The sequence below is a fragment of the Lissotriton vulgaris genome, chromosome 2_1, assembly GCF_964263255.1.
Source record: "Lissotriton vulgaris chromosome 2_1, aLisVul1.2, whole genome shotgun sequence".
In the NCBI taxonomy this organism is placed as follows: Eukaryota; Metazoa; Chordata; class Amphibia; order Caudata; family Salamandridae; genus Lissotriton; species Lissotriton vulgaris.
This window is the reverse complement of record NC_141687.1, coordinates 401242764-401257260: the sequence shown is the minus strand read 5'-3', so window position 1 is coordinate 401257260 and position 14497 is coordinate 401242764. Positions and strand designations below refer to the sequence as shown.

Below are 14497 nucleotides of genomic sequence, written 5' to 3'. Positions count from 1 at the left end.
TAGACATAGCAAACACAAACTAAACACCGATAGTAAGCATGCAATAAGAAAACAGGAGTGTAAGCCGACAGATTACACTCCTCTTACACATGGAGATGAGAACACCCAGTCTCGCAGTCCACTTACTGAAATACGGTTTAGTGAGAAAGTTATGAATCTTGAAACAAGGAGCCTTGTCCTATGGTGTTGGTACTCCTGCTTCATCAAATTGAAGATAGTCAAATCATATCCTTCCTATGCCTTTGTCCCCTTATTGCCATTCAGTGGTAGAGGTGGGCGAGCCACTCGATGCTCGCGCTCCGGATTCCTCCCTCTGGCTCGTCTTAAGGTTTTCTTAAATCCTCAAACCCGATACGAGCCGAGCCTTCATGTGGCTTCTGTCCGCCGCCCACACTGGGCTTCCCCACTTGACTAAACTGTGTGATCCTTTGCAAATGTTTTATTTCAATATGCCTCTTTTTCCTTCATTATCACACGTGAGAGCACCTTGAAATTCATGAGTTCAATATGTGTGCTGTACAAAACCTTCTCTTGTATTTGATTTAATAAAAGATTTTGTTGTACCATGTATCATAGCAAGCTAGGTCACCCAGTCGCTGCACATGACAAATTACTTGCTTCTTTTTTCAATAATGGCATATTTATCACGGGGTTTGGAGGGCAGAGTTTCTAAGTTCATGTTTGAAAACTATCGCTTTAACAAATACTTCAAGCAGTGATAAAGTCTGCTTACTAAGGTGAAACTCTTCTTCATGTTAATTAAAAACACTTTTTTGAATTTTGAAGAGACAGTGTCCTATTCTTACATGTTTATTGAAAATCTCTTTAAAAATGAATGTGTTCCTAAATATAAGAGCTGCGGGACACCTTTTTGGCTTCTTTTCAGTTACTTTAGTTAAGATATAAATAAATACTTGCCCATTTGTTTAACATCTTTCTCAATTTTACAGCACAGTCACTTACCAGCAGCCTAGTGCTGCTGTGCACCCGGGGCCCCCAAATGGTACTTACGCTGTACTTTGAGCATGCCTGGTTTAAAGATTTTCTGTAACCTACTAGGATTTCTGTGGTCAAACCTCCCCAGGGCCTTCTGAGCCCCCTCTGAGATCGGTGAGTGGTATGCTTTCAGGGGGCAGCAGTGAGCCGTGGGGTATTTACGAGAAGCTGCATTTTCACCAGGAAGCTTTGGTCTCCAGGCACGAACAATCCTTAAGAATGGAGGCACACTTTTTGTTTCAGCCTCTCCGGTTTAGGCAACTGCAGTATTTTACCGTATTATATTATAGCGCTTGTATAGCACTTACTACCCCTATGTGGGGCACTGACACGCTTATCCATGCAGGTAGCACACTACACCCTGTGGCTTGTGTGGTTGGAAGTGTGTTGTGTTTGATTTAGGCTTATTTGGAAAGTGTTTCCATGTCATGAGTGAGGGCCACTGTGGAGCAGTCATCGTGTTACAACGTAGCACTTGTCGGTGTAATGGACGAGAAAGTGTGAGAGACTGACATGTTTTATGAATTGTGTTATGTTGGCAGTACACATATTTATGCAATGTTTTTGAGGCATGAGGTGCTAACAAGCCCACGGAAGGGGAGGAGTCCACTTCTTTATGAGGGCTGGGCTGTGGTCAAAGCAGACTTTGTCATTGGTCCCAAGATACTTCCATCTTTGTGGAATACACAAGGCATTTTGGATGCTTCCGGGGTGCCAGATAATGCTTCTTCTCAGAAGACTGCCTCAACTAATGTGAAAGACGCTCAGATGGCAGGGGTGTTATATTTCAGCTGCGGCCTTTTATGTTAAGCGTGTGTTTTCATTATCCTCGTCAGACAAAGACCAATACAAGGCCCAGCTAGTGCCCAGCCCTTCTGTTATTCCCAAAGGGAGCAGATTGGCTTTTATTTGACTCAGGAAGCCTCTTCTTAACCAGTTGCTTACTCTAGTCACCGACATAGGGCTTAGTGGACGTCACAGCTGTGCTTTAGGTGCCACAGGGATAGAGAGACCACTGCTGCTAAGGATTTCGGGAGGGGGATATCATTTGATAACATTTTCCAAACATAGCTCAATGGCACCTATTTAGATTTGTGATGGAAGGATGAACGTCTGAGCCAGCCTGCCAAGCCTTGAACCCTTGACCTGCAGGCTACCCTAATGCACTCAGCAGGTGCATTATCCAACTGAGATAATTCACAGGCTTCATCAGATAGGCTGATGGGACTCCGAGGCCGGTGTTATAAAGAATCTGCTGTAGGAAACATGCTTTAGTATCTAACACAGGCGGAAACACATTCTCTGCTAAATAGAGCAGCCTCGTGTGGGCTTCGGCAACAGGCTTCTGATCAGAGCCAAAACACAGAATGCGGACACTCTCAAACCTTTGCCTTGACTACATGAACACTGAAAGTAGATAACATTAACAAGCTGTCACCACTGCGCGAATGAAAAAAAGTGCCTACCGACTTAATGAAGGAGACAGTGTAACGCTGCAAGCAAAAGATCCAATCCTGATGGGCAGTCACAAAAGGAGACAGGTAACAAGGCGGGACAAAGAAGCTTCATTATCAATCGGAAGCCAGCAATTATCATGGACGATGACGCCAGCCAATTAAAAATATGGGCGCCGCTTCCAGGGCACTCCCACATCTTTCCCTACTACAATATGCCTCACAGTGTGTGCAGCGCATGTGCTGCAATGCTAGGCTCGACCTAAAAAGGAGTCTTCATGGGAGGATACAAAAGTCCAAAAGGAGGGACTACTTAGTTTATTCACCAATTAAAAGCCAGCAATTGTAAAGGATAGCATTAGTAACCAATGAAAAAGATGGACGTTATTTTAAGCCCATATCCTACATATTGCATGTCCCTTCGAAGACAGAGCATACCATATCTTAGATAATGTAGGACTTAAATGATCAGCGCAAATGCTTTCATCAGGTTTGACAGCTATTGATTTACCATCTGCTCAGTACTGAAGTTTGCTTAACCAGACCACATGGACAGAGAACGGGACATAAACTAATGATACTGTTTATAAGTACATGTCTTGAAAGTATGGGAAGGCTACAGGGAAGAAGGCATGCCCTTGCCTTTGTTTACTGATTGCCTATTGTGCGCGTAGGTGGAAGGTTTAGGAGGTTAGGGTAGGGGTTATTTTAAACTCGAGTGGGGATAATAGGTGACGCATTTTAATGAGAGGGTAGATATATGAACACTAAGTGCCTTTTTTTTACTCAATAAAAATTTGTTTGAGTAAGAAAAATAAATTCAAATTATTGTATTAGTAAAATCCTGGTTTAAAACCAATTTGGCCCAAAAACATCAAACATTTAAAAAATATATTTGCTGCTTCAAATTGAAAGACTGCTGTGTCAAAAAAACAACATAAATGTAGGTTTCACTGTTGTATTCCAAAGCGATGCCATTACTTACGAGCTTTCTTCAAAGACTTTCACTTTCTCACATCCCTCAGGAGGTTCTCTTTTGAACATGTAGCTGTTGTTAGGTTTAGGGGAAGTGGCATATTTTGGTAGAGGAGAATTATTTCCATTCTCTGAAATAAGATGAATGTCTGTGTTACTTTAAAGGTGGTAATTATCAATTGTAAACACATACAGCAAACAAATCACAATACAGGTCTTTCTTTGTATGTTATGACCAAGTTAACTTAGGCTGTATAACATGTAGGTGATGTAGCAAACCCCATTTTTAGAAAATGCAAGAAATGTACAAAGCAAATAAAACATGGACACCAGAACAGACGTACTTGGCAAGATATTTCTGCCAGCCTGAGAATTACACCTTACTTGTTAATTCGAGTTGAACAGGTAAAATAAGTTAAACATGGTAGTCTGAAATCGGAGTTCAGCACTGCACTGAACTTATGGGAAGAAACACATTAGGTTTGGAGAAATATCAGTAGAGTCCAGATACAGCACTTATCGCCGCCACAGACATCCACAAGATCCTTTACAGGATCATGTGGAGACATGGCAGCCTTCATTATCCAGGTCCTCTCTGCAACATTTGACAAGCTCATTCTCATTAGGTGTCTACACAAGCTAGGCATCAAAGGACCGACTCTCTACTGGATGAGCTTCTCCTTAACGGACAGAACACAAGCTATCAGCCTAACACCTTACCCCTCTAAAGCCTGCAAACTCATCTTTAGAGTGCCTCAAGGCTCATTGTTCAGTCCCACCCTCTTCAACACATAGATGATGCCTCTGGCCAACAAAATATGTGCACAAGACATTTACATTCTCTTCTAAGCCAACAACACACAGCTCATACTCTCCCTCGGACAACATCCCCTAGACAAGAAACAAGTTCACCGACTGCATGACCGAAGTCAGTAACTGGACGAAAGTCGACTGTCTCAAGATTAACACCAAGAAAGAGGCAGTGATCCTTGGCAAGAACACCATCACAGCACTCCAACTGGTTGCCAACTGAACTCTGACCCATACCCATAACAGAAACCTTATAATAATCATCGACAGCAAACAGTGTGTGACCGCATAAGTCAATGCCGTTACTGCATCCTGCTTCCACACACTGAAGGTGCTGAAGATCTTTAAATAGCTTCTAAGCAACAACAGAAAAACTGTCATTCACGCCCTAGTAACCAGTAAGGTGATCTAAGGGAACACCCTCTATGCTGGGATCACTAAAAAACTCACCAGAAGACTACAATCTATCCAGAACTCAGCAGCCAGACTCAACCTCCCACATAGAACTTGCATCACACCACAACTCAGGGAGCTCGACTACTGGCATGTGATACACAAACGTGCTCATTTCAAATTCCCACACACACATTCAAGGCAACAACTTCAGCCCGACATACCTGAACAGTCACATCTACTTCAACCAACCACAAAGACACCTCTTCTCTGCTACTCTCCTACTCGCACACATCCCCCTGCTTACACAGTACCAGTGCCATCTGCTCAGAGCCAGGATACCCTCCTGGGTGATAGTGCGCTTTACAAATACATATAACTACTGGCCAAGAACAATTTTACACATTGCTGCTGTGTGCATGCCTAATTCCCAAAATGCAATAGGTGACTTTTCAGTTCCTATCGGAGATCAAAATGAAGTTGAAATACATCATAAAAAAAAAAAACTCGTTAGGCAGCAGCTAGCCATGCTAACATCACCTTGACCGTTTTTGTGACCAGTGGAAGTAAAGTTGCTGCTATCACATTTTCTGTACACATGGTACAGGCATCAATGGTGCTGTCATGTGCATGCAAGTTACTCCCCCATAGTAATCCTTATAATAGTTGTCTTACCTCTTGCATACATTTATGGGCTACAGAATCTATTGTCCTGCATAAAAATAGACTACATTTTACATACTCATGTCTTCTCTCGATACCTGCACATATGCACACCATAAAAAGTAGTCTTAAAATATGGGTGTATAAAAAAAGCTATTTAGTGTATGTTTTCTTGATGATCGAGGAGGGTCTGAAAGACACTGCTGGTAATCTGAAATAGCCTATGGCCATAAAGTCTAACTTTAGCCTTCTCTTACATCCTGGCTCGCTCACATTCTCAACTTTTGGGCAGATTCCACAGTAACTGAGATAGATAAAGAGGAGCAAAGACTGCAACAAGCTGTATAGGCAGGCCTAGGTAAACTACCTTCGGAGATCCTCCGGGTCAAACTTGGTGTTGCTCGTGGAGTAACCTTAAGAGGATAATGATGGCACAATGCCAAGTAGTAGACCATTGTGGCATGTCTCCAACAGGTACATGTCCTGAAAATGCCATGCTGTCTCTGCTCTTGAAGAATGTTTCGTGCCACCAGATAAATGTTTTTCTCTATGTAGACTGTAGTAATCTGTGATGCAAAATGGTATCCATATGGCAATGATGGGCTTTGCAGTTTAAGGTTTCATACAAACCATCTACACACAACAATTTTCACAAGAAAGCAGTCAATGCAGTCCTATGGGAGAAAACTAGGTTATCGTTTTAACGTGAAGTATTTAAGTTTGGGAGTTGGTTTTCTGGGGTTAGAACAAGGGTTCCCCCAGGGTCAAGGATGAACTCTCAAAACAACCTCAGCGGCGCTAGGGCGGCCGGGCTCAGAGTGCTGCGACCCAATGCTATCCAATGGGGGTTAGGGGACCTCCAGTTGGTAGCTACTCACGAGCAGACCACAAGTTGTGGGAGCAAAGTCCCAGGGGTTTACCTCAGGGCAAAGGGGTATCAGAGTTAGCACACAAGGTGCACCCACAGCAGCGCAGTGGTGGCCGGGTGCAGAGTGCTGATTTGTCATCGAGTGCCCTGTTTTATTCAATGAGAGATGTCGGTTTTGAATTTTGACTGCAGGCTCGGTCCAGGAAGACTTCTGGGAGAAACCAACATCTGGACAGGTAAGTTGGAGGACTTGGTGCACCTCAGGTTCTCTTTTCCAGGGCACAGGGCGGCTAGATGCAAGGGTGTCTTATGAGGTCCGATTTCACCTTACAGGGCCACCCGCGGCAGGGTTGAGGTGGGGGGGTTGAGGGAAATCTCCGTGCAGAGGCCAAGTTGGGGATTCCTGGATGAGTCAACCCACGGTGGACTCAGACTCTGGGGTGCTGGGGGACCTCGCTTAGACCGTTCGGCCACTCGAACTCGGGCCGTAGGCGTTGGGTGCAGTGGTGATTCCAGGCGTCGCGTTTCTTTGTCCTCAGCATGCTCAGAGTCTTGTTTAGTAGATTCTTTTGAACAGAGCTGCTGTTCACAGGAGATCCTGTCTTTGGGGAAGACAGTCAGTTCTCCCAGGGGTTCCAAAGGTCAGTGGCAGCAGGACAAGGGGTCATTTGGTGCAGGATCTCTGGAAACTGCAGACGGGCCAGTAGGGCTGGGGCCAAGTCAATTCTTCTGTGCTGGGCGCATTCTTGTGCCCTCCTTCGTAGGGTGCGGGAATTTGTCTTCTTGGTTCAGGGCTGCCTGTATTTAGGGAGCGTTTTAGGGGTCTCGAGGTCAGTATCCAATGGGCTACTGACCCTAGGGTGACTACCCCCTTGGTGTGCTCACCCCACTTGAGGGGTGGGGTTGGCAGAGGTGGGTACACCTTCTGGGCCTGCTCCTGATAGCAGGAGAGGCTGGGGGTTGCTTTAAAAAGAAAGGCCTTTGAAGCTCCTCTGCCACAGATGGCTCTTCCTGACCTGGGGGAGGTGTGAACAACTCTGCCCAGGAAAGGCTTCGTTTCTGGGTTCTGGGAGCGAAGGCTCCCACCACAGGGGTCCCGACACATGTCTCGTGGTGGCAGGGAACTCACTTGAGTCTGGGCGCTTTTTAGGGGGCTTTTCTAAGATGCCACCTGAGTGCATTGTATAATAAATCCCACACTGGCATCATTGTGGGTTTAATGTGCTGAGAAGTTTGCTAACAAACTTCCCAGTGTTCAGTAAAGCCATTATGGAACTCTGGAGCTCGTAATGACCAACCACCAGACCATATACTCTTTATGGCTTTACTGCACTTACAATGTCTAAGAATGGACTTAGACACTGTAGAGGTACAGTCCTCATGCAACTGTACCCTCATCAGTGGTATAGAGCACCCAGCTAGAAGGGGCGTCTTACCTTTACCAAAGGCAGTGGGTTGCAGGCATGCCATGTCGACTCTTCACTTTTCTCTGCACCAAAACACGCAGCCTGCAATGGCAGTGTGTGTGTATGTTAAAGTACAGGGCCTCTAAGGGTGGCACAATATGTGCTGCAGCCCTTAGAGGTCTTCCCTGGTCACAGTGCCCTTGTTACCCATGATACCTTTTACAAGGGACTTACATGTGGCCAGAGCGGTGCCAAATGGGGGTACAAAGGTACAGTTTTGGGATAGAACACAGGCCCTGGGAACCTGATTGACAGGGACCTACGGCACATCAAGTCAAAGTGCATCAGAAATCTGGGAAAAAGTTGGGGAGGTTACTGCAACAGAAACCGAGCTACCTACACACCCGAAACCTTTGGACTGCTGCTACTTGTTTATTGACTCCGTGTGCACTGAAGCCTGCTGACTATACCTCCATACACACTCAATCAAAAAACCAGTAGCATCATCAGTCCAAAAAGTTTGGGGTGACCTTACAAAAAGGCGTGTCCTCACACCAAATCTTCATCAGTGTCTCTGGGGCTATGAAATCAGTGCTAACCAGACCTCAATGCCAGTGCCCTGTCCTTAAAGTGAGTATGTTTGATCAGCTTATACCCAATTGGCATAAACTAACTATATTCTAAGTCTCTAGTATATTGTACCCAAGAAACCCAGGGTCTGCAAGTTAGAGGCTCACTGCAGAGACTGCAGCACTTATTGTGCCATCCTTGGTGTGACAAAGGTAAAAGAAGAGTCCCCTAATCCTCCTCACAATTCCCTATTGATTTGCATGCTCCCCAAAACATTATTCCCATGGAGCGAAATTTTGCCTTCTCTGTGGCTGATACCGCAGCAGGCCCTTGGCTTGGATAAGATTCCAACTGACCTTTACCATTCTAACCTTGATATATGATTAACCTATATTGACATATTATGTAACGTAGTCCTGAAGCGATGCCCAATCCCAGAATCATGGTTGGGTGAAGAGATTGCCCCTATATTAAAAAAAGGTCAAGTAACAAACAAAGCAACTACTGCCCAAGTAGTCTTATTGATAATTTGCAAAAAATATTCTGCAAACAAGTTCTAGATAAACTCATAAAGTGGATGTTGGAACATTGCAATCTAAGTCAATTCCAGGCTGGTTTTAGATATAAAGTAGGTATAATAGACCAGGTCTTTTTCTTTCAACTGATCATGTGGAAGATAGTGACTATGGGAAGGGGGCAGCATATACGCAGCCTTTGTGAATCTGCAGGCTGTGTTTGATATGGTCCCTCGTGACAAACCCTCATAGATTTGGGTGGACCAGCTGATATATTAGCCATTGTCATATGCTTATACTCCGATAACTAAGCAGAGTCCACAGTGGCCCCGATGGTGAACTTACAGGAAAGAAAGACATTAACAGAGTTGGGTGCTAGCCCCTACACTTTTCTTTCTCTTCATTCAGACTAGTGGAGCCTGCTGTCCCACAGGCACCTCCCTGCTCTACAACACAGGTGGTGGTTTGTTGGCTCTCTAGAGTCCTGACCGGTCTTCCCTGCAACTTGGGAGACGGTAATCCTTCTCCAGCAGACAGAAACCGCATCCCTGTGCACTGCGTCTGTTTGCCGGTTCCAAGGCATGTTGGATCTCGTGACTGAAGTTCGTCAAGTTCCAAGAAGTCCCAGCATCGCAGAGCAACAATAGTGACATCCTCCCTGCTTCTGTGTGCTGCCGAGACCTCAATGTGTCTCCCTGTGCCTGCTGCCAGAGGATCCTACTGGGGTCTCCAACAATTCCTGCTGGCTTTACAGCTCACTGACATCTCCTTTATTGTCTCCTGGGCTCCACAGCTGCATCTTCAAGACCACCTTGCTACTGCAAAGGGCATGCCTCGTGCTCCTGCTCCTCCTGGACACATCTGGGTGGTTGGACTCTATCCCTTCTTTTTGCAGGTACTCCTAGTCAGGAATCCATGTCTGGGTTCCACCTACCTGGTTCCACGAGACTCTAAAAGCTGGACAACCAAGGATATCTATAGAGGTAAATGGGTGGTTCCGACACCACTTTGCACCTATGCATCCAGGCTCAGGTGCATAAGTATTTGAGTTTTCAGAGGGAGAGGGGGCGTTGTCCAACCTCCATGGTTCCAACGGGTTTCCTCAGGGCACTCTGGGAAGGGACCTGAAAGAGTAAAACTCCAACCCTGAGTTCCCCACTTTATCCTATGGACACTGACTCAGGGTGTCTCCTATGCACATGGAGGCCTAGCAACGAATATGCTACTTACCAGTATGCATCTGTTCTTGGCATGTAGGGCGGCTGACATTCATATCTTGTGCATAGATCGCCGCCTAGTGTTGGGTCCGGATGATTGCACATTGTTGTCCTGGAAGAGTCTTCGAAGTATCACAAGATAGGTGGCTCCTCCCCTGGACTACAGTGCGATATGAATGTCAGCAGCCCTACATGCCAAGAACAGATGCATACTGGTAAGTAGCATATTCGGTTCGAAGCATGTGGGCCGACGATGGGGCCTTATTGAGTGTTTTGGTGTCGGCCCCTGTACCAACGGTCGGGCCTAGCTCCTCGCTTGAGCTATCTTCCATGGCCCCAAAGGCCCTATCGTCGTCTCCTACCTAGTCGACGACGTCTTCATTATCGACCATCTCGACATCAGCGTCATAACTGGAGTCGATCAGTGCCGAAAAGCCACGCGGCTCCTTTGGACGTCCAGCTCGGGAACTGAGCTGGAACAAGAAACTGGGCACCGACCGCAAGACAATACCGACTATAACTAAAGGCCTTTTGGCCAAATGGAAAGTTTTTTTATCGATTCCGAACTTGAGTTAACAAATATGCATCCGAACCCAATGGCGGAAAAAAACAATCTGAGGATGGAGTAGATGCCCATGCGCACTGTAGTCCACGGGAGGAGCCACCCATCTTGTGATACTTCGAAGACTCTTCCAGGACAACAATGTGCAATCATCCGGACCCAACACTAGGCGGCGATCTATGCACAAGATATGAATTTAGCAGCCCACATGCCTCGAACCTATTAGTTACTTACCTGTAGTGGTTCCATTCTCCCCCTGGTCCCCAGTTCCTTGGGTGTTAGTCTGGGTTAAGTACTCGCCTCGCATTCCATTTTCGTAGTATAAGGTTTGGCCCCAGTTGTATGTTTTATGTGCTTTACTTACCCTGTTTTGAAGTATATTTTATTGTGCATTGATATCTCCGGGCAGGAGATAAACCAAAGTAGTTTTAGTGTTGGTGTATAATAAATACAAGCTGTTTTTTTACACTGGTGTGGTTCTTTCTTTTGTGTAAGCTGCACTGACTGAATCGTAATTTCCCCACTTTACACCCTCCTGAATAAGCCTCAGCTGCTCCCCATGTCTACCCCTTGAGAGCTTTGGTTCTTAGGGACCACTACAACTATCACTAAGGGTTGCCTGGACTTGGTGCAGGGCGCCTCACCAATAGTTGTACACCATATACTGAACCAGCCTCCCACATTGGTGGTGCAGCAGTTGGGATAAAGACTTCCACTGCTTTACCACAATGTCATCAGTGAGGTTTCTACAAGAAATCACAGCTAACTTGGGCATATACTGTACTGGATAGGTAGTGTATTTTGCTAAACGTTTGGATTAGGTGTCAAGGGACTAGCACAGCCCTTTTTCCAAACCCTTTGGAAGTTTAGAATACTAGGTAGGGTACACTATACTATACTAATACCATGTCTACTGCAGGGGAATCTAGCCAGGCGTAGGGTTCTAGGTAGATTGCCCTTGGGTTTCAGGAATTTAGGGGCTAGTGTTAGACCAGAATCATCCTACTAGGTCTTATCTTTTAGATATACTCTGTCAAGATGACCTCCAGAATCCTGGGAGACTCTTCGATCAGGGAGACCTTGATGGGGAGGATGGCCCTATAGGACAAGAGTAAGAGGAACGCAGTAATGCTGGCTCTGTCTCCGGACATAGCCATGAGGAGTCAGAAAAGACTCCTATGGACAACCCTATACCTGTAGAGGTAGGTACGGAGGGGGTCACAACAATAGACCCATTTTCTTCCCTCTGGGTTGGTACAGAGGGTAACTGGGAGGAACAAGTCCTCTTCATCCTCACCACCCCTCTTCTCAGCATCTCATGCTGGGTTCATCCAATCTAACCTAGAGGGGGAAGCTTTAGATGTGAGAAAGCAAAACTCAAATTGGTGAGGGAGCAGCAGGCTCTTGATATGGAATCCTAGAGGTGGAGAGAGAAAGGAAGAATTTGGTGTTAGATCCCCATGGTGGCAGCACTAGAGACTCCAGAGTCAGGGAGAAACACTTTGACACTAGGATTCTTAGCAGAATAGTCCTTTACAAAACTAGGGATGACATCTGCAAGTAGATTACTGCACTGGAGAGGGCCTGTAAAGTCCAAGGGTCTCAAAGAAGCAGTGGGCAGCTATTCTGTGGCTCTTCTTTGCAGTTAAAGACAGAGACAAACTTTTGACAGTTAGAGAAGAGGATGCAGATAACTATCAGATCTTGAAAGAGGCACTCATTGAAAGGTTAGGCCTTACCTGTGAATAATACAGAATTAAAGTTTAGAGATACTCGGAAAGCCACTTCACAACACATGGTTGATTTTAGTAATGTACATGACTATGAAGGGCTGTGCAATTTGATCATGACGGAGCACATCCTAAATAGCGGTGTCTGAAAAATGGCATCAATATCTTGTGGACTCTAATCTGACCTCTCCCCAAGAATTGAGAATGAAAGCAGGCACCTGGATACGCACCACAGTGAGCAAAATGTTTCGTAGTAGGGGTGACCAGAAAAAACAGGAATTCCAAGTCCCAAGAGAAAGATGTGGAGAAACCTAAAGATAACAAAAAAAGAGTCTTCTTCAGGTCCACAAACAACTTCTTCTCGGTGTGTTTCCAAATCCTCCTCCTCTTCTAATAGTATTAATAATAATATGAAACCATGGTGCTTTGCTTGCAAGACTAAGGGACATAAGCCATCTGATGCTATATGTCCTAAGAAAGGCACCAATACTTCTACTTCACCTCGTGCCCCAAGCAGTAGCACTCGTAGCAGTAATTACCTCCAAGGTTGTAGTTTGGTTCACCTTGGTACTGCAATGGGCTCTGGACTAGTCTGAGTGACCACTGAGGCAACCAATGGAAGTATTAGACATTAGTACAACACACATTTGTATCCGCAGAATAGGCAACGGAGCACAGGCAAGACACAGTCAACCCTGGCTGATCTAAACGAAAGGAACCAATGCTCGCTTAGCTTCCGAATTCGAGGTGTGCCCAGATATAGTACAATGCGTTCAATGCAACGTCGAACCAGAGGTGCTTTTTTCATCTCTTTAGAAGCTGGAACGTCTATTGAGCAGCAGGAAAATTAAAACCACAATACCCACTACAAGTAGTAGGACCAGCGGAAGCCCTCCAATAATGCTTCCCAATACGGAGTGTAAAAATTATGGAATAACTCCGAAGGTCATCTGAAAGGTGCTCAATAGTCCAGAACCTATGCTCTTAAATAGGTGCACAATCCCACTCCTATCAGACATGTTTAAAGATACGATGTACCATTTCTCCGAAATGGAGCAGGGTGTTCAATGTGACTAATGCCTGTATCACAGCCGAAGGCCTTGAAACTTGGAAATCAACAATCTCGGGCTGAGGTTAAGGCCACTAAAAGCTTGGGTTTCAGTCTGCTCAGAAAATCAAACCGTATAAGGGAAGCATTTAATGAAGGCCATAGAGGCACCTCCCTGATGGTCTGGGTCGGTGGAAACAATACTTGCAAACAACAATTAACCTTGGAACTTACTGTGACCAGATGCGCGATGCCTGGCAGTGACCCACAACAACTTTGATCATGCAACATCAAATAGCAACCTGAACACTGGATGAATCACAGCAGCTGGGGGCCCTTTCAAGTGGCACGATAAGTTGAAGCATTAATATCATGACAAATTAGAGACACACTTAAAGAACTCTCAGTTAGAACCGCTAAGAAATACTTCAGTGTCCCCATTCCTGCATCTAAATCTGTGAGGTAATTCCCAAGATTCATGTATGTACCTATCCTCCAATGCTTCATACCTCCCCACCTGGTGATACTGTAGACAGTACGGAAATTGAAATGTTGTGACTGGCAATGTAATATGGCCATGGTTTGAACATTCTGTGGAGGGTGACTCAGCAACGGTAAAAGGTAATTGGACCAATTTTTCAATGTGCAGCATTGTATATTTTGCATCTCTTTGTGCCATTTTTGTCTGTCTTTCTGTTAGGTTGTATGCAGAAAATCGGGATGTACTGTCGATATGCCGCCAGGGCATGTGACCAGAACGCAGTGATTTCAGCGTCCAGCTCAATGATAGAATGGATCGCAATTCTGATTGCCCATGTGGAAGGATAGAAAAATCCTGTTCTATTATATCTATAGCAGAAGACAAAATGCCCAGTGTATGAATCCTGGATGTCAGTGTGGTCATACCATTGTCAACCACTGCCAAAAACCTTTTCTGAGTTTACCCTATCAAGTTCATGTAATCTCTCAGCAGCCTCCTGCTGGGAGATTTTCCAAATCTCATAGTAAATAGCACAAAGGAAGCGTATCTGACGTGGATTCTGGGAACCTAGCAAGAAATCCATAAGACCCATGTCATCTGAGAGTAAGGACAAGTGTTGCTTCACCTAGGACAGTGTTGAGGTTTCTAGCCGTTCTAGGCATAACTTCCCAACACTGTAAGATGTCACCTTCCCAAGTGTTCTGTTTGTTTGTAGCATTGATCAGGCCTATGGATACTAAACCCTTCGGTAGTATCCCTGAATCTTGACTGACAGGATGTCATCTAGTGTAGTCTCACTATGTTGGCTA

The 14497-nt window shown here is 45.3% G+C and overlaps 1 protein-coding gene across 1 annotated transcript in view; it reads right to left on the bottom strand.

The window, feature by feature from the left end:
• Nucleotides 1-14497, bottom strand: part of FAM117B (family with sequence similarity 117 member B) — a 211972-nt gene that overhangs the window by 45764 nt on the left and 151711 nt on the right. Inside the window, exon 7 of the mRNA XM_086955267.1 lies at nt 3436-3556. Within this exon, the coding sequence (XP_086811393.1) occupies nt 3436-3556 (121 nt within the window). The remainder of the gene's footprint in view (nt 1-3435; nt 3557-14497) is intronic.